This window comes from Ipomoea triloba, chromosome 15 (genome assembly GCF_003576645.1).
Source record: "Ipomoea triloba cultivar NCNSP0323 chromosome 15, ASM357664v1".
Taxonomy (NCBI): domain Eukaryota; kingdom Viridiplantae; phylum Streptophyta; class Magnoliopsida; order Solanales; family Convolvulaceae; genus Ipomoea; species Ipomoea triloba.
Window position 1 is genome coordinate 23,363,384 of NC_044930.1, and position 26,432 is coordinate 23,389,815.

General features: G+C 34.4%; 4 protein-coding genes across 9 annotated transcripts; 1 reads left to right on the forward strand and 3 right to left on the reverse strand.

The window, feature by feature from the left end:
* The first annotated feature begins 1,651 nt into the window (after window positions 1-1,651).
* LOC116006633 (protein PLASTID MOVEMENT IMPAIRED 1-RELATED 1-like) lies at window positions 1,652-6,219 on the forward strand. The gene is made up of 3 exons (XM_031247081.1): window positions 1,652-1,883; window positions 2,584-4,871; window positions 5,046-6,219. The coding sequence occupies exons 2-3, from the start codon at window positions 2,587-2,589 to the stop codon at window positions 5,980-5,982; spliced, it is 3,222 nt and encodes a 1,073-aa protein (XP_031102941.1). The 5' UTR covers window positions 1,652-1,883; window positions 2,584-2,586; the 3' UTR covers window positions 5,983-6,219.
* Window positions 6,220-7,089: 870 nt separating this feature from the next.
* On the reverse strand, window positions 7,090-8,864 carry LOC116006009 (acyl-lipid (9-3)-desaturase-like). Its single transcript, XM_031246252.1, has one exon. The coding sequence runs from the start codon at window positions 8,642-8,644 to the stop codon at window positions 7,301-7,303; it is 1,344 nt and encodes a 447-aa protein (XP_031102112.1). The 5' UTR covers window positions 8,645-8,864; the 3' UTR covers window positions 7,090-7,300.
* A 5,345-nt stretch (window positions 8,865-14,209) lies between these two features.
* On the reverse strand, window positions 14,210-19,188 carry LOC116005534 (putative uncharacterized protein YDL057W). 5 transcript variants are annotated; one of them, XM_031245745.1, is made up of 8 exons: window positions 19,097-19,188; window positions 18,321-18,480; window positions 18,062-18,180; window positions 17,847-17,929; window positions 16,458-16,579; window positions 15,598-15,762; window positions 14,953-15,046; window positions 14,210-14,825 (listed from the first exon to the last, which is right to left on the reverse strand). In XM_031245745.1, the coding sequence occupies exons 3-8, from the start codon at window positions 18,176-18,178 to the stop codon at window positions 14,579-14,581; spliced, it is 828 nt and encodes a 275-aa protein (XP_031101605.1). In that variant the 5' UTR covers window positions 18,179-18,180; window positions 18,321-18,480; window positions 19,097-19,188; the 3' UTR covers window positions 14,210-14,578. The 5 variants fall into 5 exon arrangements, with proteins under 5 accessions (XP_031101605.1, XP_031101606.1, XP_031101607.1 ...); XM_031245746.1 differs by having other exon boundaries at window positions 18,321-18,440; window positions 19,097-19,187; XM_031245747.1 differs by having other exon boundaries at window positions 19,070-19,168.
* Window positions 19,189-22,104: 2,916 nt separating this feature from the next.
* Window positions 22,105-25,159, reverse strand: LOC116007045 (protein indeterminate-domain 7-like). 2 transcript variants are annotated; one of them, XM_031247618.1, is made up of 3 exons: window positions 24,587-25,159; window positions 23,736-24,159; window positions 22,105-23,055 (listed from the first exon to the last, which is right to left on the reverse strand). In XM_031247618.1, exons 1-3 carry the CDS (start codon window positions 24,735-24,737, stop codon window positions 22,308-22,310), a joined length of 1,323 nt encoding a protein of 440 aa, XP_031103478.1. In that variant the 5' UTR covers window positions 24,738-25,159; the 3' UTR covers window positions 22,105-22,307. The 2 variants fall into 2 exon arrangements, with proteins under 2 accessions (XP_031103478.1, XP_031103480.1); XM_031247620.1 differs by having other exon boundaries at window positions 23,736-24,135; window positions 24,587-25,158.
* Window positions 25,160-26,432: the final 1,273 nt, after the last annotated feature.

The window sequence follows — 26,432 nt, forward strand, 5'->3', positions numbered from 1 at the left end:
CTTTCTCAACTTATTAAAGTACAAGAGTCAGTATTGCCTTAACTACTTTCTCAACCTATTAAAGTACAAGAGTCAGTATTGCCTTCACTGAGGCTCGAACTCACCACCTCCCGTATAAAGGAAAAAATGAAGATACAAGTCACTTGTGAGCATGTCTCTCATACACTCGCTAAGCGCTAGGCACATTAAGGTGGTCGTCAATTAATGATCACTTGATTTTTCTATTTTCTTTTTTCCAATTTCTTTCTTTAATTTATTGGCATTTAAAGTTGACAAAAACCCAAGATATATACGTAATTATTGATGGTGCTCTAAAACGAAGTAATAATTGCATGGTTGTCTCATTAATATCACGTTGGTGGACAATCATGGTTGTCCACATGTCCAACTTTGTATAACTATGGTGCAATCTTGTTGCTGTTAGAGTTCTCCATTTTGTACAACCTTAGCATCATTGTAATTTTTTAAAATTGAATAAGTTAATTACACTTTCAAAAATGTATTAAATTTTAACTTATAAGTAACCAACACATTATTCCTTATTAGTATTACATTTTTTAGTATAAGTATTACATTTTATATTGATCCGACTCGACCCGCCGCATATATACGGATTTATTAGACGGTCTCATACAAATGTGACTCAAATTTTTTTCAAATTTTTATTAGATCGAGACAAAAATCTAACATAAGTGACCAAACACAGGGTAAAAGACCATAAAATTATGGACAAAATAGGACATTTTAAAAATTGGTACAAAAATAAGAAAAACTCATTTCCCAAATGCGTTTGTTGTCAGACCAAGTCAAACACAAACACAAATAGGACTTGCCTATCACGAGATACGTAAGTCCCACTTGTGTTGCGTTTTTGTTTTTGTTTTTTTTTTTTTAATTTGGTCTTCAGCGACCAATTTCGTCACCAGCTTCTCCAGTGTGAAGGAGGAGCCACCGACCAACTTTAAGACTATTATTTTGAATATTAAATTATTGTATACATTTTGATGAATTGAACAGCTTATTATTGTATTTTATATTAGAGATATACAAATTGTAAATTTAAAAAAAAAAACATTGTATGGCGGTTCCCACATCTATATAATGTATTTTTAAAAAAAAAACAATTACACACATGTATATACGGCGGTTCCGAGATGAAACCGCCGTATATACATGTATATTTTTAAAAAATAAATTACACAAAGGTTCCCACTAAAACACCCATCTAATTTTTTTTTTTTATTTTAAATATACATGTATATACGATGGGTTCCGAGATGGACGGAACCACCGTATATACATGTATTTTTTTTATAAAAAAATAGATTAGACGTCGGTTCCTACGTGGAACTGCCATATAAAGTATATATACGTGTCTGGTCGTTGGCTCTTCCTTCGCACTGGAGAAGCCAGCGACGAAATTGGTCGCCAAAGACCAAATTTTTTTAAAAAAAAATACCCAACGCAAGTGGGACTTGCGTATCTCGAGTACACAAATTTCATTTGTGTTTATATTTAATCGAGTCAAATAACAAACACATTTGAAAAATGAACTTTTTCCATTTTTGTACCAATTTTTTAAATTTCATATTTTTGTCCATAGTTTTTGTTTTCGTCCTACGGTCTTTTACCCCCAAACACACCACTCCATTCATGTGTCATCTTCCCTTTCAGTAAAGTAAAACTTAAAAAGGGAAGTTCAATGTGGCAGTAGTAGACGGAGCCTACACGAAAACCCAACACGATCTCCGAGGACGGAGAATATACCGACGGCGCCAAAAAACCTACCGTCCGTTCTCGACTCCGATCACCGCAACTCACAGCAGTCAACTACTCAGTCAGCACCTACTCGCACCGTTCTTCTTCCTCAATTGCGCTTACTGGTAAAAGTCTTCGCCTGCCCAATTTTTTCATTGAATCTTTTATTATATATTTTGCAATGATGAAAGCCGTGAAACAGTTTTCTTTCTATCTGAATATTCGTTACAATCATTCTATGTGAAATGAAAAACAGATATGAACTCACAACTCAATATTTTTTGGAACTGTTTGATTTCCTAGAAAATCCCTGAAAATGAAATGAAGTTGCCAGTTGAGATTAGCTAAGGGAAATGAAAGGGAAACATAGGAAAATGGGAAAGAAAACTGATGAATTTTTTTTTAAGGGAGTGAAAAAATGCTAAAGTTATGTAGAAGTAGGATAAGGGTTTGAATTGAAGCTGATTTAGATTAGCTAAGCTATGATCTAAATTTTATCAAATAGTGGAATATGGAATAATGGAAAAGGAACCTTCTTATGCCATTACTTTTATTTTGTAAAATCGAAAGAAGGATAACAATAGATGAAAGATAAATGAAACAGTAGAGGAGATACAAATGAAGGGACTAATTAATATGCATAGTAACTTATTAAGAATAAAAGGTAACTAATTAAGAGCACAGGCCACAGATTGTGTACCTATTGCTTTTATCCCTTTATCCATTTTTTTTTTGTGTGAGTGACGAGAGAGAGTGTTTTTTTTTCCTCCTTTCAATTTTGAGTTCTGATTTGGATTCTTGTTGAAAATTTGTTGCGCTGTGAAGAATATGTCATCTAAATTTGGATCTGGGAAGAGTGGTGGTGGGGATCGAAGTGGTGGAAGGTTGCTGCGCGATATTGAACAAATTAGTAAAGCTCTTTATGTACACAAAACTCCACCTAAGGCTTTAGTTTCTCCATCATATCATGGGCTCAAGTCTATGGGTAATACACGCATCTTGGAATCAAAATCCAATTCTGTAACAGAGGAGCTGTCGCAGAAGAACAAGAAATCTTCAATATGGAATTGGAAGCCCTTAAAAGCTTTAGCGCACTTGCGCAATCAGCGGTTCAATTGTTGTTTCTATGTACATGTGCATGCAATTGAAGGGTTACCTGTGAATTTTAATGATCTTAGTTTGTGTGTGAAGTGGAAACGAAAGGATGCAGTTTTGATAACTTGCTCTGCTCATGTTAGTTGTGGGACAGCTGAATTTGGAGAGACTTTGATGCATCAGTGTTCTGTGCAAGGCAGTAGAAGTGGGCCCCAACATTCAGCAAAGTATGAGCCTAAGCTGTTTTTGCTTCAAGCTTCTGTGATTGGGGCTCCAGCTCTGGACATTGGGAAACACTGGGTTGACCTTACAAGGTTGCTTCCTCTAACTTTGGAGGAGCTAGAGGAGGGTAAAAGAAGCTCAGGGAAGTGGACCACAAGCTTTAAACTGCTGGGAAAGGCTAAAGGTGCCATGCTAAATGTTAGTTTTGGTTTCACTGTGTATGACAGTAACTCCGCAGAACCAAGTCATTTCACCAAATTTCATGATCATCTCAAAGGATGTGGACCCGTTGCATCGGATCATGTTGTGGACTGTGATGACACTAGTGGTAATAGCATGCTACGTAGAGTTGTAAGTGTTCCTCATAAGCCGACCTCTGGTTCTCATATGCCATCTCACTCGCTAGATGCAAATGGCTTTAAAGAAATTTTTGGTGACCAAGGATCAGAGATTGATCAGTCAGTTACCTTTTTGTATCAGAAACTTGAAGAGGGAAAACTAGGAAACTTGGAGGACTTCAGTTTCTTCCTTGAACGCTTGGAGTCAATGAAAGCAAAGTCTGGTTCTTCACATGATTATACTAGTGAATGTACTGCAAAAGAATTTGAAGGTTCTGAATTTACTATGAGTGAGCTGGGTATAGAAGTATGTAGTCAAAATCAACTAAAAACAGACCAAGGATCTTTACGTTTCAATAATTCTTTCATTGAAACTATTGATGTCACTGACATTTTTCAAGATTACGAGACTGCTGTTGATGAGAATACAGAATGCAATTTAAAGCAAGAAGTCAAAAGTGACCTTGATGAAAAAGGTGATATGGATGATAGCAAATATGATGAGACTGATGAACATGATAAAGATCCAATGATTGAAGAGCTTGAGTCAATTTTCCTTGACCTGTTTTCTACTGTATCTGCAGAGCCAGTATCATCAGCAGACGTCAACAAGCCTGTTGACCAAAGTGATTACTTTCTTACAAAGTCTAGTTACAAAGCGAATAAGAGAGCAAAATCACTTAGCTTGGATGATGTTGCAGAATCTGTGGCAAATGATTTTCTTGACATGCTGGGTATTGAAGACAGCCTGGTGGATGTAAGCTGTGAAAGTTTTCCTGATTCTCCCAGAGAGAACCTTCTGAAACAATTTGAAAAGGAAAACCTCTCTTCCATGAACTCCATTTTTTACTCAGACAAGACAGAGGACAAGGCTATATTCACTCGCGTTGCTTCAACTGGCCGTGGAAGAGTTGCTTGTTCTGATGATTTTGATTTATCGTTGGTTAATCAAGAAGTTGAGAAGGGGCAGACAAGGTCAACACTGTCAATTAGAAACAAAAGGAATGTTAAAATGCTTGAAAACTTGGAAACAGAAGATTTAATGAATAAATGGGGTTTAAATGAACAGGCATTTCAACCTTCTCCTCACTCCAGCTCTGGTGGATTTGGAAGTCCTATCCATCTTCCCCATGAGGAGTCACTAGAATTACCTCCTCTTGGAGAAGGCTTGGGACCAACTGTGCAGACAGAGAATGATGGCTTCTTGCGTTCAATGAATCCATTACTTTTCAGGAGTGCAAAGAATGCTGCAAGATTGATCATGCAAGTTTCTTGTTCGGTTGTGCTTCCTGCTGTAATGGGTTCTAGTTTAATGGAGATATTAGAGTGCTGGGCATCCAAGGGAATCGAGAAGTTCACTATTCAGGCAAATAAGTTGATGCCTTTGGATGATATCACTGGCAAGACAATGCACCAAATTGCTGGGGAAACTGGATCTAGACCCAAGGTGGATGAGAGGTTTGTAAATTATGAGATTAGCTTTTGTTTTTTTTTTGTTTTTTTTTGTTTTTTTTGTTTTTTTTGTTTTTTTTGTTTTTTTTTGTTTTTTTTGTTTTTGTTTTTTATATTTATTTATCATTTTTATGCTTTGTTCTTACTTTGTGCTGTATTTTATCTTGGTTGTTTTGACAGATTCTGTATCCCGACTAAAGTAGAAAATTTTTCTTTTGATCAATGTTCTGTTAACCTGAACTCAAGCTCACAACGCTATGAAGTGGATCAGGATTATGTTTCTCCAGAAGATCTTGTTCCTTTAGCATTGACTAAGGTTGAACCCCTCACAATTGAAGGCTTAAGAATCCAGTCTGACATGTCAGATAGTGAAGCACCTTCTTGTATTAGGCCCTGGTCCCATGGAGTTCTGAATACTAGAGAAGCTAGTGGATTGCAACATGAGAACTTTAAAGAAAATGATGATGACATTGATGAATTAGTAAACTTGTCTTTGTCGTTGGATGAATGGATGAGGCTGGATGCTGGTTGTTTCAATGATAAGCTCGAGATTACTGAACAACTTACTAAAATCTTAGCTGCCCATTCTTCAGCACCCATTGATTTAAGCAATCTTCAGTTGGCAAGAGATGATGAGACAGTAGATTCCTTGGGCCAAAACTATGGTCTTTTAAACAGAACCTTCACATTAGCTCTAAGAGTTCAGCTTAGAGATCCCTTCCGTGATGCTGAAATGGTTGGTACCCCAATGCTTGTTCTAATCCAAGTAGAGAGGTCTTATCCATTGGAAGAAAACATCCATGGTGAAGAAGACACTATGAATGAACACTCTTTTCCTCGGTTTAGAATCTCTGAGATCCACATGGCAGGTTTGAATGTTGAAAATAGTGATGAGAAAATTTGTGGCACGAAAAGGCATAAACAATCTGGATCCCGATGGTTGCTTTCTAGTGGCATAGGCAGGATGAATAAGCATCCATTTTCCACATCAAATGCTATAGTTAAGTCATCCTTGCAGACAAAGAGAAAAACGAGCCCTGGTGATATCTTGTGGAGTATCGAGTTAGCGCCATTAAATATTCATGTAAGAAACCCTGATATTATTTTTCCCAAGTAAAGTTGTCCAAAAAACAATTTATAGGCATGCATGTGTTCCCCTATAGTGTGCTTAAAGGCAAATACAGATAATGGTTTTGTGTAGCTTAGGTGGTGAATAGCATCTTTGTCTATCCCAACTTGCAATTTCTCATTTTGATTGTAATATATATAATCTTTTTTATACTTGACCACAGTCACAAACTCTGTTATTTTCTGTACTTACATTCTCATAATGCCAATCAATCTTGTTGTAACAGATATATGTTAGTTTTCTTCATTCTTGTGCATTATCTTGAAGAATATTTTCTAGTGCCATGGCTGTTTATGTGCTGGTCTAGTGGTGTTCTTTAGATACTTGTGTTACCCTTGCCAAAGTTAAGCCTAAGCAGATAGTTGGACCCTAAAGTCCATAGCTGTTACTCGAAAGTGCGTTATGACCGACCCTAATCAATAAAGGATCACAAGGAGGTAAATCAGCTAAATTGTCTATAATTGAAGGTTAATAGGTAATTCTCACTAGAAGTTGAATTTGGAATCTTGTGAATAGTGAGCTAGTTGTACGACCAACTCAGTCGGGTTGCCCCAGCCAGCCGGATAACCTAGTGACTTCAGGTAAAAGGTCCCAAGCTTAATATTCGTTTCTTATGTACCTAAAAAAGCCACGGCATCCAGGACTAGAGCAATAGATATATCTGAACCTGATGAATGATAAACCAAATAACTGAAAACAGAATTTTTCAATTGCCAGAGAAACAAATAGAAAGGGACAACAACTCAACAAGTGAAACCGACAGAGGGTACTAACAACAGAGGTTTGATAGGAAATACAATGTGCCCTCACATGCCTTGCCTTGGAGCCTCCCTAGATGTCAGCTGTAAATTCTAAGATGTGTTTCAATGGTTTACGTGTTCATAGATTCATCAATCAATTGATCAATGCACAGGGCTGTTGAGTAGAGTATATATATAAACATAAATGTGCAGTCCAATTATCAATTTAAACTTTTAGTTGAAAATGAACACATTATTCAATTTGGTATCAGAGACTACAGTCCACATGTTATTTGGAATCCGTCAAAAAGTAACCGTTACATGTCACCCAATAAAAAGAGGTACTCAGTGCACATACTCAAATAGTTACTGTGAATTTCATAGAAGAGAACATTTCATAGAAATTACAGTAATAATGCAGCAATGGTAGAGGTTTGGAGATAACATTATCTTAGCTACAATTCATCCAAAAAAAGCCATAAAACAATGTAAAAGAATTCTTCTCATATCCAAAGCGAAAATGAGACAGAACAGATGAGATCCTCAAGAACTCAATCCATCCAGCCTCAACCATGGGTATTAACAGCTTCCCAGACTAAGTTCTTGGGCACCGGCTTGGTCAAGTCCCGCGCCTGCAGTGCAGCATTTCGAAGCGTTCTGAGAGTCAATTGATTCGCCTTCCAGAACGAGGCGACATTGTAAGGCAAACCATGCTTTCTGCACAGATCCTTAACAAAGGGAGACACTTTTCTGAGATGACACCTCGGCAACCTGGGAAACAAATGATGTTCAACCTGAAACTGCAGCCCTCCATGGAACCAATCCATCCAAGAAGCGCACGAAATGCCCAGAGTCCCATTAGTCTGCTTCTCGAACCAGTCGTGGCTAGTAGGCGGTCCAACATAAACGCTGGCCGAGAAATGGTTGAGACAGAACTGAACGTGCTGAATCCCGGTCACTGTAAAACTAGCCACAACAAACATGATTCTCTCCCACCAATTGGGCAAGCAAGAAACAAGCAATGGATACCATACCCAAAATGCAAGCAGCCCTAATAGCTCCTGGCCCCTATGGGGCACTTTTCTGTTGGACAATAACAGTGCAAATGACTGTGCAAACAGATTAATCCTAGCAAAACACATGACAGGATAAAATGTCCAATGCTGATAGCTAACCAAGAATCTAGCAAATATGTCAAAGTTCATCTTTCTTTCATAGATATATGAAGTGAGTGAACTAAAGAACTTGGAAGATACCACAAAGAAAGGCAGGTGCTGCAGATCAGGGTCATGGTCAAGGCTGTTACAGGAAATGTGATGGGCATTATGGTTCCATTTCCACCACCCAATGCTTATCCCTGCAAGACAATTCCCAGTAAGGATTTGGGCAAATCTGTTAGACCCTTTACTCATCATAATCTGATAGTGCCCAGAATCATGCCCTAACCACCCACTCTGAATCCACAGAAACCCCATCAGCCCTCCACTACCCAAATGCACCCACACATTTTCACTGCACAAAACCCCATAAACACTCACAGCAAAGATCATTACAATGAAGCACATGGAGATGAAAACCCCATGCCCTTTCTTCTCAAACAGCCCCATCTTGGAGAACTCAGAGACTAATCTCCTGTAATCCTTGGACACCTCAGATACTGTGTAGTCCCTGAGGTAAAACCCATTGAAGAAAGTGTCAAGATGGTGCCACACACTCCCTGGGTGGAATGCCACAAAAGCATCAGTCACATCTTGGCCTGCAAGGCTCCTCAGAGGCAACTCCCCACCTGGATGGACTTTCACCCACTCTGAAACATCATACACTTTCCCCTGAATTGACACCCACAGATCCCCTGCTTTGTTGTGCTCCTTCAGCTCCTCTGCAGTAATGTACTTCTTGGATTCCGCCATTGATGCCCGGAATGCTGCTTCTGAAAAGTAAAAAACCAATCTTTTCAATAAAAAAAATAAAATGGAATTCAAGAAAGAGATCCCAGAAGACCCTTTTCAGTTTTCAGTTTCCTCTCCAACACAATCAGGATTTCAAGATTTTTTCTTTTTGAAAACAGGATTTCAAGATTTAGAGCATGTGAAGAGATGATGAGCAGTCCATAGGATATACCGGGTATTTTTAAAAGCCCCACAGTTTGTTTTTATATACCCAAAAAACGAGGAAAAAAAATAATCACAAAATGAATAAATCTTTACATTTGTAATTTTGTTGTATTTTATTTGTATTAAATAATAATGAGAATTGCTACTCTGATACTCACTCCATGACAAAAATTACAAAATATTCTGAATCTCACAACCAAACCTAAGTTCGAACCACTAAACCAACAACATGGTATAAATCCATACAAGAATATTACAACTATCCTTGTACGTCTAGCATATTCTATTGTAATATGCTTGTTCCTTATCTGGATTAAAACTACATTTTTATTGAAACAGCTTACCTAAACCTGGCAAAGTATTGTGTCGATCGTGGTTAATACAGCTATATGGACCACGATTCAATGAATTTATGAATTAGAATAATGTATATTATGTGTTAGAATAATGAAACTCCTGAGATAAGATAATGCACATTATGTGTTAGAATAATGTACATTTTGAGTTATAAAAATGTATATTGAACCATGATGTGTGGACCACAATCCACACAATAACTATTGCCTAAACCTTATTGTAAACGAATTTAAAAATAATTTCAGCATTCAAAAAAAGAAAATAATCCTTGTTAATTAGTCTCTGAATCCCAAAGCAAAAAAGAAAGAAAAAAAGAAAAAAAAGGTGGGCCCCATTATTATTTTTTTAATCAAAAGGAGGGGAAACGACTAGCTAGCTAACTATACTAACAATCCGTTGTTTAGGCACACCCATGGAGTCATCAACAAGCAACTCAAGAATCCCAGTCTCCGGTTGAGACAACATACTGAGACCTCGACTTCCAGCAAGAGCTTTCTTAGCCAACCAGTCCGGGCCCCATTATTATTAACAATACCAATTAGTTATAATATAGAGTATTAAAAATGTATCACCTGAAAGTTTGTGAGGATTGTGTAACAGTGATCTTAGAGTAGTAGTTATAACAAAGAGGCATTTAGCGTAGTTTGGAAAATTTCTAATCTACAAGGCAATTATCGTATGAGAAGAAAATTCTAAATTCACTATGAGCACGGTTTAAAGTACAAAAGTTAGAAAAACTTTTAGACAATAAACTCGATCTTCTTATCTTTTTATTGAAACCTACCTTCCGTACTACTTTTGAGTGAACTTAGAATAGTATAAGAAATACTTATACTTTTTTATCTCAATACATACACTGAACTCTCAAGAGTCAAGTTAGTATATGATTTTGTGCGTGCTTGACCTTCTTGATCTCTTGGGATAGGTTGGGAATATGAGTCTTACTTTGTATGGGATTCATTCTTTGACGTCCTTATTTTTGAGGTTTTGGAAATATGAAGCTCACTTTGTTAAGATTCATTAAATATTCTTCATTGTCCTTGTATCTTAGTAGAATTAAAGATTATATTTTTGTCAATAATTTTAGACAACATTGGTCTTGGACCAACATCACCGGTATATATTTGACCATCATTGTTTATTATTTATTTATTATTATTGTTAGTGTTGTTCGATCTAAATGTTGTAATCGTTTACCTTTTCTACAATTCAATAAGTTAATATTGATGTGATTAACACATGATGTTTTAATGCTTATGTGGATTATCTTAATGTATATTTTTTTTTTTTTAAAAATATTTTAGAATTGCCATCAATTGTTATCATCTCCATCGACAAAGAGTTTGGCTATCTAATGACAACGTAACTATGACTATATGAAAGGTAATCATAATGGTCTTTTGTCCAAATCTAGACCATTTGAGATGAAGATGAAGGCACATTACCCTCTCATCAAAGAGGAAGTTAAATGTGACATTGGTCTCAAGTAGTCCTTATCTGACAAAAGACAATAATGACTATCTTATTCGAATAATCGTGACTATTTTTAAAAATATTAAAATAAATAAATAAATAAAACAAAATTGCATACAAATTCACATGACCCCACTAAGGCTCGAACCCATGACCTCCCACTTGGAAGAATCACTTCATGCCGCTTGACCACAAGGGATTTGGCAAAATGTCACATGTTAATCACACAAATCTTAACTTACTAAATAAATAACTTTAAGACTTAATTATACATTTTTTAGCGGTTAGTGAATTTGGATAAAACTTTTTTCATAATTTATTCTATTTGAGTAACTTATAAGTTATAAGATCTATTTGATTTTTTTTTTAATTTAACTCTCTTATTTTGTCTGTTAACTAATAAAATGTGGACACCCTACACAGATTTGTCTGGCAAAGGACAAAAAACATTTTCCAATAATTTGTGTTGGAACTTTTGGGAAAAGGGAGAAAAAAATAAGTGGAAGAAAGGGTGGCTATGTGGCAGGTCACAGGTGTGGTAGCTATGGATTCTTTTATAAGCTCATTGGTTATGAGTTGCCCAGTCCCAGATCAGATTGCACTATATGCCTTCTATCTATTGCTGAGTTGTATTTGTTATTTGATGATCAAATGACATTTTTTATATTAAATTTTAATTTTTTAATGTTCATTTAAATTACATGTAGTTGGTAGTTGTGAATAACTTAACATACATATGTTTAATTTAATAATTATTATAAAATACATGGATTACATGATCAATAATGCAGCTATTAGGCTATCTGCAGCGATAAAATTGTAGTACGTACTTGTAAATCTAGCATGACTTTTTTTTTTTTAAAGCTTATGTGTTGCAATTGTGACACATACCTGAATTGCAAAAAAGTTGCAATTCTTGTGTCAGAATTGCAATAGCACGGAAACATACTGTTTATTATTATTATTGATAAAAAATATTTTTTTAATAAAGTGATGTGAAAGTGAGACAACTTTTAAAAGAGAAGAGATAATTACATGGATTGAGAGTAAATAGTGATTAATTATAAATTTAGTGATATATCATTTTAAAAATGAGATAAAATTTTATGGATTAGGATAGCCTTATATTGCATCAATTGGTTGTTATGCCTTGGATCCGGGTCCCAGGTCCATGTTCATAATTTTAGAACTCTATGCTCACAATTTTTGAACTCTATGTTCATAATTTTAGAACGCTATGTTCATCACAATTTCATAACTCTATATTCAATAATATAACACAATTTTTGAATCTATATAACAAAATTGTGAATATAAACTTTTAAAATTGTAAACATAGAATTCTAAAATTGTGAACATTGACTTGGGTCCACCTTGGTCCATAGCATAATTTGCCTGCATCAATGAATCTGGCATAGGGCCCAGGAGCAATTCTATTGTGTGTCAACCTAATCATATGTTGTCAATGCTTGTCATTAATTTAAAAAATAATGTTACAAAACATAAGAATATATATATATAATCCTAATCATATGAGAACCACTCCCAAATGAAAATTTGTGGGCAAATTTAAATCATTGATGCAAGATTTTATGGATGCGAAATCAAGTAAAAAATGAGCCAAGTCATTTTCATAAATATTACGGAGTACAAAATTTTAAAATGAGTGGGGTTATTTTCATAAATATTACAAAGTTTTGTTTATTTTCAACCGTTAGATTTACTAGATCACTAGTTTGGATTTGTTCACACGTTCTCACTTGGGGCATGGTTCTCACCTGATTAAGGACACACACTTATATATATATGAGACGGCTCAGGTGAGAACCACATGTCCAAGAGAAAACTAAGAACTAATGAGGTTCAACAACGGGTTTTATGAATACAAGGTTGAAATGATTTACTGAAATAAGCTTACCACATATTCATACATCAACATAGTATAACAACTCTATGAAAAAAATTTGCAAGATGCAATTTCATTTTAATATGACAATTATACAAAATGCACTTACCTAATCAATCATCAAAGTTTGTATTGTATAATTTATGGAGCTCGCTTACCTTCTCTTTGTAGTACAGAATTATGCACCTTTGATTATGGAGTTTTTTGTCTGAATTCTTACCACCTTACAATAAACTCTAAACTCCACATTTTGTAAGCCGTTACAACACGCTCTTGTATAATGTAGACATCCCTTTATTTTAGGCATTATTTTTCCATGTTCATAGCATGATCCCACATAGCAACACTTCCTCTTTTTCTTTTGATTTCTGGAGCGCTCCTCCGCATACACAAACATCTCATGTACACAATTGAATTTGGCATGAAATGAACTCCCCCATATAAACATTTAATTAATGATAGATGTGTCACTTCTACTTAATCAAATCTTCATATTAGATAATCATAATTAGTTAGCCTTCAAATCTTCAATGATTCAAATAACAAACAAATGACCCAAAAAAAAAAAAAAAAAACCTTTTGACACGTGCAAAAGCAAGCAGTACTGCACGTGCATATGTTCCCTGCGCAACAAAATATCTTCCTCGGCAACAGTCTTAAACTCATTCATTGGTTCAGTGTTTTTGTATCAATGAAGTTTAGCAGTTCAAAAAATATTTATATATTTTTATTTTTATTTGGACTTTGGCCAAATGTTGTATTCAACCCATTCTTGTGCAGCTCATTGTCTGGCAACACAAGTTTGAAAATTTTCAAATTTTAACATTAGAGGGTTAATTTAATTTTTAATATTTTTATTTGTTAATATATTGAGTAAATAAGTATTATCGAGTTATATTTCTTATCGTCTTATTTAGAATTAAAAGAGTAAATGTAATTTGTTTAACATTTTGTAAATATAGTGAGGAAATAATTGTAATTATATTTATTAGTCCGTGCTATATTAGTTAGGTCTAAATTTAAAGATGGTAATATTGTTAGGTTTAAAGAATATATACATAATTATATTGATGAATTGCATGAATAGATATTACTTCAATAATATATATTTTTTAAAGTAGTTGAAGAATAAACTGCACTTCCACTAGGATTTAAAAAAAAAAAAATTGGTTAACATCATTGCTTAAGAGTTAAGAAATTAGTTTGTTTTCAAACAATGCTACTAACGTATGGGTAACTAACAGTACGTTTATTATTTGAAAAAAATTTGTGTGAGACGAGTTTGGTTAAGATAAAATGTAATACTTATACTAACAAATGTAATACTAAATTAGAAATAAAATATTTGTCACTTATATGAGAAGAATGTAATATTAAGAAAAATGTAATATTTTTACATTTAATTTAAAAGTACTATATTTTCTATTAAAAGACTTACATTTTCCTTTGCAAGTGCAGTGCAATCTTATTAGGAAAAATATAATACTTTTAAAATACTTTTACATCAAAATATAAAGGGATTACATTTATCCTCAAAAGTATTATATTTTCCCTTTAAGCAACAAACATTTTATTTCTGATTTAGTATTACATTTGCATATTAATCCAACCCGACTCGACATGTCTCACGTATAAAGATCCGTGAGACGGTCTCACACAAGTGTGACCCTATATATATATTATGCTCAAAATGTACAACATCGTCTCATACTCCAAAAGAAACTCCTAGCTGTTTTACATCTTAGTTTGCCATACACCTAGAATTCATGTATAACAAAAGAATGCCTAATGCCTACATTCTTTGTCCAAACCCAACACGAAACACAATAGGAAGAACATTCTTTACAGTGGCAGTTCCACATGCCTCTTTTCCAGTACTATTTAATATACATTTCACTATTTGAGCAATATCTTGGCCATTTATTGAGGCCTAGTTTCATTCTAAAGAATATTTCAAGTATTTGTTTCATAACGTTGCTCAAAAGTAGACGAAATCAGAAACGAGAATGAATTGATTTTTGTTTTCTTACACATGACTCTGATGGTTTGGTTATTTCTTCCTTAGATACACTAGCCATGACAAAGGCGACCACTAGAGAAGCCAATTCATCTTGGTGCAAGGTAAATTCATGATCTGCTCCCTCGATAATGTGCAGTGTGTGGGTTGGGATGTACTTGGCGAATTCCAGGGCATCATCAACGGGCACCATTTCATCCATTGAACCATGGATCGTCAACACCCTGATGACAAAATAGGCAATTGTTACAACACGCACAAGAAATTAGATAATGCTGTAAAATTTCTTTCGTTTCAATTTCTTTTGGTTGCAGAAATTCATAACCATTAAATGTATAACAAATTCTTGACCTGCAGCTTAGTGGAATAGTTTGACATGCCAAACGAGTATCGGTTGTTAGGCGGTCCCTCAAACTTTCCTCGGTCACTCGATACTCAACTTTCCCTGAAAATTTATAGAATAAAACATGAAAATACAAAGTATGATTCAAAACAGAATGGCACTCCATTTCCAACAAGAAATCAATCCTCACCATGCATTAATCACACAGAGTGCTATTGTTGCTCACACTTTAACATGCCACAAGGAATTAACCACCACATAATTGCTGAATTATAAAATATAAATGCAAGCTGATTGCATTGTATAATAAATTAGTTCATGCATATACCAGTATGTGTATGTGTGCGCGTGTCAGAAAGATGGCCAGTAACATATCTCAAACTTTTTGCATGCCAGAGGAGGTAGGAGTTAGGAGAAAATCTCAAACTTCTCAAGGATTATCCAAATTTTGTCCATTTCTAAAGAGGCTATAGTTGAAAATTCACCAACAAAAAAATGAATCTATTCTACAACTTGCATGTTCTTCAAGGTAGACAAACTGTAACTATAGATATTAAATTAATTTGAAGCCCTTGTTCTGCAGTATCATTGCTGAATACAATAGTGAATTGGAGGACGAAACACAAAATGTGAGAAAAGGCTACATGACAAACCTCTCCTGTTTTTAACGTCAATAAATCCATCTTGCTTGATTTGCTCCAGATAGTTTTTGCCCATCCGACCTTCAATTCCTCTCTTCAGATTATAGCGACCAGCAATATTGATGACTGTAGGTATATCCCTATACTTTGATGCATACAAAAGCACAGCATTCCCTCCTAGAAAAATTTCATTCGCCAGTGTCAAATAGGGCTACTGCAAGACCTATTTATATTTTGCATCAAATAAAAAACGAGGCCACAGTACTGAAACAAAGATAAAAGCTATGGCTGCTATGCATATCTATAATATCAAGAAAGCTTTACGTAAGAGAACCCTTCCCATTTCATTCCCAAGAAAGAATACTTAAACAATCAAAATGGAATATAAGTGCAAATTGGACAAGCCACTAGTGACTAGTCAGTTTCCTGAATCAAGGAATCAGTAAGAATCCCATCTCGTAGTGTTAAACTGAGGCACATAATTTTTAGTTTTGCATTGTAAAAAAATAGTTTATATATGATTTACCATACACCATGAACATTTTAAACAACGTTCCTCACTTCCTCTTCTCCATAAAAAATTAATTACAAAAAAAAAAAAAAAAAAAAAGAAGAATTAAGTAAACAAAGTAGAACAGAAATGATGAAATGAAAAATGGAAGTGTATTAATGTGATCAGAGTACAAAATTACAGTATAACTTAAGTTACTTGAGCCATGCCCTCTTTATGATGGAAGCTACTTAGACAATGGGGTAGTTTTCACAATATTCAATATCATATATCATGCATTACTAAAATGAATATGATCAAGGAAAATGTCCAATATATGAAGGGGGTTGGGATGGAATACCAACAGATGTAATTTTCATACCTTTGCTATGCCCAATAATTGCTGTTATGAAACGTCCATTCTGGCGAAAATGTTCAACTACAGTAAGCAAATCATCAGCTTCTCTACGGTAGTTACCATACTGGAATGAACCCTCACTTTCTCTGAAAAGAAAACAGTAATGTTACTAACTGCTAAAATCAACATCATCAAGTTTTTCAAGAACACAGTTTATGAGGGCTCTTCAAAGAAACATCATATCTTATAGTTGACTAAACAAATGTCCGTCCCTTAAGTGGGAAAATCGAGTGCAGCAGTACTCCATTTCAAACGTGAGAAGCAAAAGGGGTAAGCCCGGACACAGGCCGTATAGGGATTTTGAGATTTTCTACTGAGCCCATATAACAAATCACCGGTGTAAGCTAAGTGAATATTGTGGACCATACAAGTGCTCAAAGGAAGAATGCACACTAACATTAGTATTGGAAAAGGCATTAGGAAATGCATAAGCCAGAAGCTACATGTGCTGAACATATGTTAGAACACAAAAATGCTTTTTCAGATTCCTTTTTTTTTTTTTTTTGGGCGAGTTTGTCACTTTGTTGGGAAGAGGGAAGGTATAATTAATAATTGTATAAATAATTTTGAAGAATTATGATTAAAAAAAAAAAAAACCATAATTGTAGGACAAGGTACTTGCTTGAACATATGATAGAACTGATGCATTGTTTTGCAAGATTCAGCTCAGCTGAAGAAAAGGGCGTAATCTGTATGCAAAATTTACTAGACCTTATTATTCTTATTCTTAAAAGACTAAAATCCTCATTAATTGGAATAAGTAATCACGTCAAAACATATCATTAAACTTGTCAAATTCGATGAATTCCTACATTTCCTCGTTCATATTTTTTGCCTCAAAAAAGTGTATAGTCATGTGTTATATTAAGATAAACTAGTCAAGGCTAGTTTCTCATGAAGTCACAACCATTGATGCTGTCATCTAACAGATCAAGAAGTTCAATGGTTATACCCTATGTAACTCATGGACACAACTGGTTTTTTTAAGAAAGTATTTAATAATTCCTATTCTTCCACATCATACATCTTTTCCACCAACTTTGATTTCCAAACATACTAAGCAAGAACTTTACTGTGCTTGATATCTTATCCTGCAATACAAAATATCTACTGAAGAAAACCAATCATACAACTCAAGAATCTTGAAAAGAAATTCATGTTACTGCCATGCATAGAAAGTTAAAAGTTTTTGAACAATTAGCAGTTGCTACATAACTTGTTTTGTCAGGCCCTTGGGGTGGGTTGGGGAGGGGGAAATCATGAAAAATTAACAGCATTGCAAAAAAAATTATAAGTTTACTTGTGACTATATCAACTAGTAACTTTATTCTGGCTATGCAGTTGGCAACATACCCATTGCCTGCAAAATCAAAGCGGAAAGCACTAATTCCTCCTTTCTCAAAAGCAGCAGCAAGGTTCACCATGGGAATGCGATCCTGAAATAAAATATTAAAAAATTAAAGAAAACAGAAATTTTCATTCATATGAGGATTACCAACTGCGTGACAACTGACACGCAAAGCACAGGAATTGCCACTCATTTAAGCCCTAGGTTGAACTTAACTAACCTTTGAGGATTTGAAACCATGACACACAATTACAAGCTCCTTAGAGCCTGTTTCATGTAATATGCCCACAAGCTTCTCACCATGGTTGTTCACCACTACTACCTTTTTATGTTGCATCACTGGTAAAAAAAAATTAAGAAAGGGAATCGTATTAGTTATAGATCTGCCATCATTCAAGCAAGTTATAACCACCAAAAAGAAACACAAAATTTCAGAGAGCATGTACAAACGACATAAAATAGAGAAAAATGGTTGTAACCTGGATTTAGATAGAGCAGACTTGATTTGCACAAAGGAAGCAGTCTAAACTTCACCCACTGCCAACAATAACCATTTTACTTCTCCATTGTTTTCTGCCACATTTTTGTTTTCATTTTCACTGCCATAATGTCATAGATAGATTTATGCCCTTAAATTTCCTAGAAACCAGACCAATAACATATTAACATTCCGCGTATTCCATATGTACCAAAACTTTATAAAAACTTCCCGCTTAACTCAATATGACTTCCAATCTTAAACATATGAATATATTGAGTTAATTGTTTGTAGAAATTGCAATTAACTCTATTTGTTAATTAAACTTTTAAGAAACAGCTCATTTAATCCCCAACTTTTCAAACCACATAAAGTGTTCCACCAAAATACTAAGCAATCGAACTGCAAAAACAATGAGAGATTAGGTTCCTTATATCTAAGAATAAATTAGAATTTCCTAACAGTAATGAATGAGTAATTGAAGTGCATGTAGCCACAGTCTGGAATGCAGAACACAATTATCCCCAAATTTCATCAGTTACTGTGATATGATAATACATTCAGAATCTGCAGGTATTTCTCTAATTCAGCTACTCGATACAACGCTCAGATTTCAAATCTCCATAAGCAATTTCAACCGACACTGATTTAAGACTTGCAGCTACTGATAACGAAACGTGAGATGAATTGAGAAACGTCAAAAATTAAGTAAAATCTCCCAGACAAAACAAAACTTATGTGTATACGCACATGGGTGGTGAGTCAGAGATTTGATACCTCCATATATCGACAATTCCAGAGCTTCTTTCACGAGGATTTTGAAGCAAGTTGTACTATCGTCCACAATAACTGCCCGAGTTCGATTACATTGTCGAGAGGTAAGAATTTCAAGTCTTCTCTTTTTTATTTAAAAAAAAAAAATTAAAATTACATTTTCGTCCTTAAATTATAAGATAATTATAAAATTCGACCCTAAATGTTAAACACTCATTTTTCATCCCTAAATTATTATTCCCGTTGTAATTTTTAAAGAAATAGAAACAAAAGAGAATCATGTGCAACGTTATTGCTTTTGGTGATCCATTTGTGTTAAAATTAGTTAATTAATAAGATAGTCTAGCATAGATTTCACCATAGAAACGTGATAACAAGCATATATTGTTACAAAAATAGACGCTTAAAGTTACATGCATTATATGACAATTTTTGAGTGATTTTATATGTCTGCAATGGGCTGAAATAGATGCCCAAAAATATTAAAGTTTATTTTAGTTTAGATCAGAAACATAATTAAAGTTTGTTCAAAAAATAAATAATAAAATAATTAAGGCAGCAATAACCGATACTTTTTTTTTTTTTAACACTACTGACTCTATCGATCGTGATACCTATCTCTATTTATTTTATATTAAAAACAACCCTTTAATGCACACCACTGATCATAGGCATTGAAAGGTCCAAAATTGTTCACACGGACTCATATAAGAAGATGGACTCATTTGATCACTAGTCTATATATATATATATATTGATTTTTACTTTCAAAGAGTTGGATATTTTTTAGGGTGAGAGATAGTTGTATTGGAAAATTTTCTTATTATTTATCTCTTTTTGTTATTGTTTTGACATCACAAAAAAGAGAGAAATTGTTATGAATAATTGTTTATAGATTTTGATTATGCAAAGCTATTGCATAGGCTTGATACACCCATCATTTCATGTTGTAAATTGTGCTTGATATTTTGAGAATAGAACCAGAAGATAACATTCAAATTAATCGGAAGGAAAGGAATCGGATGGATAAGAATTGGAAGGAACCATTCCGGAAGGAAGTAATTGGAAGAAGAAGATCTGGAATTGAAGAAGGGAATTAGAAGAAAACATTTTTCAATTCAGTCTAGGTTAATTTAAAGAATCTTCCAAAGACATTCTCTATTGTCACCACAACAAAAAAGAATTATTAGTAAAGGTTTTTGAGAAGATCAGCCTTGGGAGGGGCTCATATACGAGGAAGAATAAAAGAGTTGTTAGACACATTACAACTTGTTCGATATTTACTAACCCCACTCAAAGTAAATTGGTGATAAGTAAAAGAGGTATTTTGAACCAAAGTGTGCTTATACACTGATAGAGAAATGAGTTCTTAAGCTGCTCAAGGAAAGGATTTGACATCAGATTTTCAGGGATTGTGACAGCTTTTGGACGATTACCACTTGATGAGTGACGATGGGCAAATACAAATTTCAAGTTGGCGTTCATTTCTCCTCATCTATAAAAGGATGCATCCTTTGTTAGAAGAAGATGCTAGAAAAACGATTTATTGTGATCTATTATATTACTAGTATTTTTTATGCGCAATGCGCAAAAAGTTGCCTAATATTAGTACTTGATATTTATATTATTGTAAATAATAATAATAATAATGTAAAACATTTTTATAAATTTGATATTTATATTTTAGGAAATAACTTAACATATATAACTCAAATATATAATGTGTATATTATTATTATTATTATTGAAGAAGATAATAAAATATATAGTGGATGCATATGCATGGTAACAATAGTAGAAAAGATAACGGAAGCTATAGTGGTAGAGATATGCTTGTCCAAAATATTGAATAATATAACTCTTATAGCATAATGTATAAAAAAAAAACGTAACAAAAAAACGAACATAAATGAGGTATAATCTTCATTCACACTTATTAGTTTTTAGATTAGATATTGTTGAAAGCTAATTGAAAGAGAAATTGATGTAGTAAAAATCTAGTCTTTTAAGCTAAAGAAAAATATAATCAGTCAAATTCTTTTTAAGTCCAGCACTCGATCAACAACTACCATCTTTCCAACTTAAAGGAAGTTGGAAAATCATTCTAGCAAGAGAACTTTGTGATTGACCATTAGCTAGCTCTTGATCAGGTAGCACTGTTGTAAAAATCCCACCTAGGTATAGATTAATTGGTGCCTAAGCGCTAGGCGTTGGCGGCCGCCTAGTGTATCATCACCATAATTAGTATCTAGGCGGCCTACTAGGTCGCCTAGCGCCGCCTAAGCCTCCTAGACGTCGACTATGCCACCTAGGCATCGACTAGCTTAGTCGGTCGATTAGCTGTTGTTCTCTTCTTTTTTTAAATGGATTATTTCACTCAAAATGACATCGTTTTGACCGAAATAACCCTAAATTGTTCAAATTGTATATGTTTTGTATGTTAACATTTAACATTTTACTATTAATTTTTTTGAAGATATAAAATTAAAAAAATACACGGGCGCTAGGCGAGTGGCCAAGGAACACCTAGCGATTTTTTCAACCATGTTAGGTAGTGAAGGATACATTGACGAGGAGTTCGTAACCATCTCAAGAATTGCCATCGAAAGAAGTTGAAGGCTTCCCTTTCACTTGTATTTTGTAATAAATACTTAGTGAAATCCTTCTTGGAGTTTAAAAGGAGTAGAGTAGGTCAGAGTAGAAATATTTTTCAAATCACTAAAAAAATCTCTCTTCCTCCCTTGCATTTAGCTTTATACTTTTCATATTATTTAACTGTGCAAATAACTCCATACTAGCTTCAACACAAACACAAATCTCACTAAACTTAGCTACAAATTAAACTTTTATTATCTTGCAAGTTTAAAAGCTTCCACTACAAGAAAATTATTTTTATCTTTGATTTTAAAATTCAAGCTTACTTAGTTTAAATTTTCAAAAAGCTTGTTTCAAAGTCTATTTAACGACCCCTCCCTTCTAGACTTTAACTACTTATCCGGGACCAACACTTAGCTTCCAGATAAAATTAGCAAGAACATTATTTACATTTGGTCGGATTAATTCAAAGTCAAGCTGCTATTAAACTCTAGCTATTAAAAAGGTTTTTCCAATGCTAGTTTCTTGTTCCATTTACATAAAAAAGAACAGCTATGGAGAAGAAAGAGGGTGCATGCATGTTGCTATATATATGATATATCCATCTCATCTGATATGATCAAGGTGGCCAGCAGGCAGAATTCTGAGAAAATCCCTTTGAAGAGGAAAAGCTAGCTGTAAGGCTCAAGAAATCTCTGGTATTCAACCCTTCAATGTCAGTGTTTTCTCTACCACCATTAAACCCCTGATGATGATAATAAAATCCAGTAGTGTCAGAGCCTGTAGTGCCCCCCATCATTTCCATGCAACCAGGGGTGAGGCTAGCATGACCCGCCGCAGGTTTGTTTGCTCCATAAGATGATGCCAACTCCTCACGTGAGCTGAAAAACCCAGCAGCAGCAGTGCCCATCATGTGATGATGAATTTGGTTTTGGTTTTGGTTCTGGTTCTGGTGGTGGTGGGGTCGTATAAGGTTACCTGTCGAGGCGATTGTATTGTTGCTTGTCACCCCGAGCTGGGCCGCCTTCTGGAGCAGGGCGGTTGCGCTCATGTGAGGTGGTGACACAAGGAGCGAGCTAGGGTTAGGGTTTTCCAAGAACTGTGTGGGCCCCGTGGCCTTGAGCAGTGGTGGTGGTGGTAGTGGAGGTGGACAGGCTAGCCACGGTGGCATCTCTGCCGGCTGCCGGAGGTGGTTGAAAGTAGCTTGGAGGTTGTGTAGGGTCTGGAGAGAGGTGGCGGTGGCCGAGAGCGGCGGCGGGGGTTGGGTGGAGAAGAGGGCGTTGGGTAGGGGAGTGAGGGATGATGACCTTGCACTCTCTTCAGCTAAGGCATCACAGAAAGCTCTGTGGGTTATGAAGCTATCCCTCCTACAATCACAAAAAAAAGAAAAGAAAAGAAATTAATGCATGTGTCACGGTTGAAAATCAACGAATTTTCGACCACCTGAATATGGTCAGAAATGCCCTTAATTCGATCGGAAAAGGCTATGACATTTTAATTAGAACTGTATACTTATAATAATATGAGAAAGTATGTCAAATGCTGGCGTCTGGCCATAGAAGATACACCAATGTATGCTTGACTAATGAAAACTCAATTTGAACGTAACATATATAGATATACCAATTATTATATCACCCTAGCTAGCTAGCTAGCTCATGCTTATGTTGTATATGCAAGATTCCTTTGGGAATATATGGCACACAAATGCAAGGCAATAACAAACAAAAAACATAATATAGTTTTGAAAGAAAAATTAAAGTAGTTCCAACAGGTACTGAAGCTAAGAGTGTCACTTCATGTTTACTAATATATCCATAGTACCAATCAAACATACATCATAATTCAAAATCAAATTGATTCCAATGACATTTCATAGTAGTATATAAAAGTGAAGCATGTGCTCCATCTCAACTAAGAGTCTAAGCTGATAGTTGGACAACACATTTATGTTTATATATTATTTATGCTCAACACAAAGCCTAATTTGATAGTTGGACTGCACATTTACGTTTATATATTATTTATGCTCAACATATAAAATTACCTGGAGAAAAGGGTTCCACAATCACATCTATACTCTCTAGTGCCACAAATCTTGGAGTGAGCTTTCCAGTCAGACTGAACAGCATATCTCTTAGAACACTTGTCACACTTCCACTTCTTCTCCCCATGTTTCCTGCTGTAATGTTTCTTGATTCCTGTGAGGTCTCCCAGTGCCCTCGCAGGGTCATGGTGCACACATGATGCCTCTGGGCACACATAAACCTTCTTCTTCACCACCTCCTCCTTGTTCCTTTGCTTCAGCTTCCATGGCAAATTGTGACCTCTCCTGTGCAGCTGCAGGTTCTGGTCTCTCTGAAACCCCTTGTTGCATATCTCACACACGAACCGGTTCGTTGCGAACAGCGTGTTCGGTGACAATGCCACTACTTCCGCCTCCGGGTCTAACAATACAAGTCCAGTTGAGACTAACGAGAACAAAAATTGATAACAATGGCAGAAAACAAGGGTCTAAGAATATAAGTCCAATTGAGATTAACGAGAACAAAAATTGATAACAATGGCAGAAAACAAGGGTCTAACAATACAAGTCCAGTTGAGATTAACGAGAACAAGAATTGATAACAATGGCAAAAAACAAGATTTTTTGTGGTTCTACGTCTGCCCACGGCAGATAGAGAAACAATTCTTATATTAATTGTGATGGTGGTGATTAAAATTTCCAGGTTATATTTTTATGCAACCCTAAACATGTACAGGTACAGAATTACTGAGTGTACGTCTGTACATATGAGACGTACCCAACAATCATATTTTGTAAGCAATTCATACAAAAGAAAAGAAAATAAAATTGGGATTAAACAAGAATATATGTATGTATATATATATATATACCTGGGTTTCCTGCTTGGTTTCTCTTCCTCTTGACAGCTTGATTGGTAGTACTAGGTTGTTTTTGGGTTGAAGAAATGCTGATTGCATTATCATTAGATGCAGATGTTAAGTTTGACATGCTGTCATCAACTAGCTGAACTGCCTTAATCATATTCTTGCAATATAAAATATCTATCTTGGGTATATCTAAATATTTCAAGAAGAAAACAATATAATGGAAGCAATCAAATCTGGTTGCATATGTGTAGTTTCTTGAGATATCAAACCCTAGAAGCTAGAAACTGATAATAGAAAATTATTAACTATAAACAAGAAAAAAAAAAGGAAAAAAGAAATAGTTGATGAGCTTAGTTGCAGTCCAACAACATCAATCTATCCTTAATTCATGTTTGGAGGACATTAAAAGATGCTAAAACAACCAAGGAATCAATACAAATAAAGCCATACATATGAGAGTAAAAGAAACCAAACAAATTCCTACTGATAAAACTATGAAGCAAAGAGAGAGAGAGAGAGAAGGAGAGAGAGAAAGAGAGAGAGAGAGATGTGGATGAGAAGCTAAGGTATGAAATTGCAGTCCTCCAATATCCATCAAAACCATACTCAAGGGGCAATGAGGTTTTGTCTTTTACTTTGTTGTCTTCTCAATCATACATTATTGTAACACTTTATCAATTTTAAATAATTATCTTTTTATGGAAAAACATTATATTACTCAATGCATTATATTATATTATTCACAATTTTCAATTTTTAATTATTTATTTTTAAAAAATATTTCCTTCTCATGAAGGCACATTTTATTTTATTTTATTTTTTAAAGTGCAGACATATATACAATTGGTAGCGTTACACTGAATTATGATTTCTATGTGCTTGGATGACTATTAGGGACGTACATTAAAAGAGTCAATAACGCATGCAATACTCTTTTTATTATTAATGTACATGTAAACTTTTATATTTAACATTACTATTTTTATGCGCTATGCGTAAAAATTGATACGCAATATTAGTACTTTATATTAAAATCTTAGATTTATTTAAATTTTAGATATTTATATTATTGTATAATAATGATGATAATGATAATAATAGTAACGTAAACTATTTTTATAAATTTGATATTTACATTTTAGAAAATAAGTTATGTAGTACTCCGATATATAATATCTATATATTATTATTATTGAAAAAGATAAGAAAATATATGGTGGATGTGGCAAAATAGTTAGAAAAGATAACTGAAGTTATAACGGTAGATGTACTTTTGACCAAAATATTGTATATTACAACTCTTATAGCATAATGTATTAAAAAATGTAACGGAAAAACATACATAAATAAAAGGTATAACTTTCTTTCACATTTATTAGTTTTTCGATTTTAACATGTATACCAACATTAAATTAAACCGTTTTTATCACATATTAATATATGCGTGATTTTTTTTTATTTATAAAATCAGTAGAGCATTATTATAACTATTCCAAGCATGGGCATGGACCCCAGCAAAATCTTGAAGGATATCCATAAAGCATATAGTATATACATAAAAATGCGCAGTCCAGGACGTTTCATTCTAGGTGAATCTTGCCTTGTGACTATAGCTGGTAAAGTACAAGAAATTAAACTAGCCTAGGTTTCACATAATTGACGGGTTTAAATCAAGAAAATTAATAAATTAAACATCTCTCTCATCGGGAGAAAAGTGAAATCGAAATTATGTCCACATGTGTGCAATCCAACTATATCAGTTTAATTTTTTGTTGAGATAGAATACATTAATCTTCAATTATGGAATCTTGAATCCTAAAATATGTAAAAAGTTATATGGAATATAATG

Excerpts from the sequence above, each read along its gene's own strand:
- LOC116006633 (XM_031247081.1), top strand. The coding sequence starts at position 2,587 with ATGTCATCTAAATTTGGATCTGGGAAGAGTGGTGGTGGGGATCGAAGT. Across the intron at positions 4,872-5,045 it reads AGACCCAAGGTGGATGAGAG|ATTCTGTATCCCGACTAAAG; the intron begins GTTTGTAAATTA and ends TTGTTTTGACAG.
- LOC116006009 (XM_031246252.1), bottom strand. The coding sequence starts at position 8,644 with ATGGCGGAATCCAAGAAGTACATTACTGCAGAGGAGCTGAAGGAGCAC.
- LOC116005534 (XM_031245745.1), bottom strand. The coding sequence starts at position 18,178 with ATGCAACATAAAAAGGTAGTAGTGGTGAACAACCATGGTGAGAAGCTT. Across the intron at positions 17,930-18,061 it reads ATGGTTTCAAATCCTCAAAG|GATCGCATTCCCATGGTGAA; the intron begins GTTAGTTAAGTT and ends ATTTTATTTCAG. Across the intron at positions 15,763-16,457 it reads AATTATTGGGCATAGCAAAG|GAGGGAATGCTGTGCTTTTG; the intron begins GTATGAAAATTA and ends AAATTTTTCTAG.
- LOC116007045 (XM_031247618.1), bottom strand. The coding sequence starts at position 24,737 with ATGATTAAGGCAGTTCAGCTAGTTGATGACAGCATGTCAAACTTAACA. Across the intron at positions 24,160-24,586 it reads AAACCAAGCAGGAAACCCAG|TCTCAACTGGACTTGTATTG; the intron begins GTATATATATAT and ends TGTTCTCGTTAG. Across the intron at positions 23,056-23,735 it reads TGTGGAACCCTTTTCTCCAG|GAGGGATAGCTTCATAACCC; the intron begins GTAATTTTATAT and ends TTGTGATTGTAG.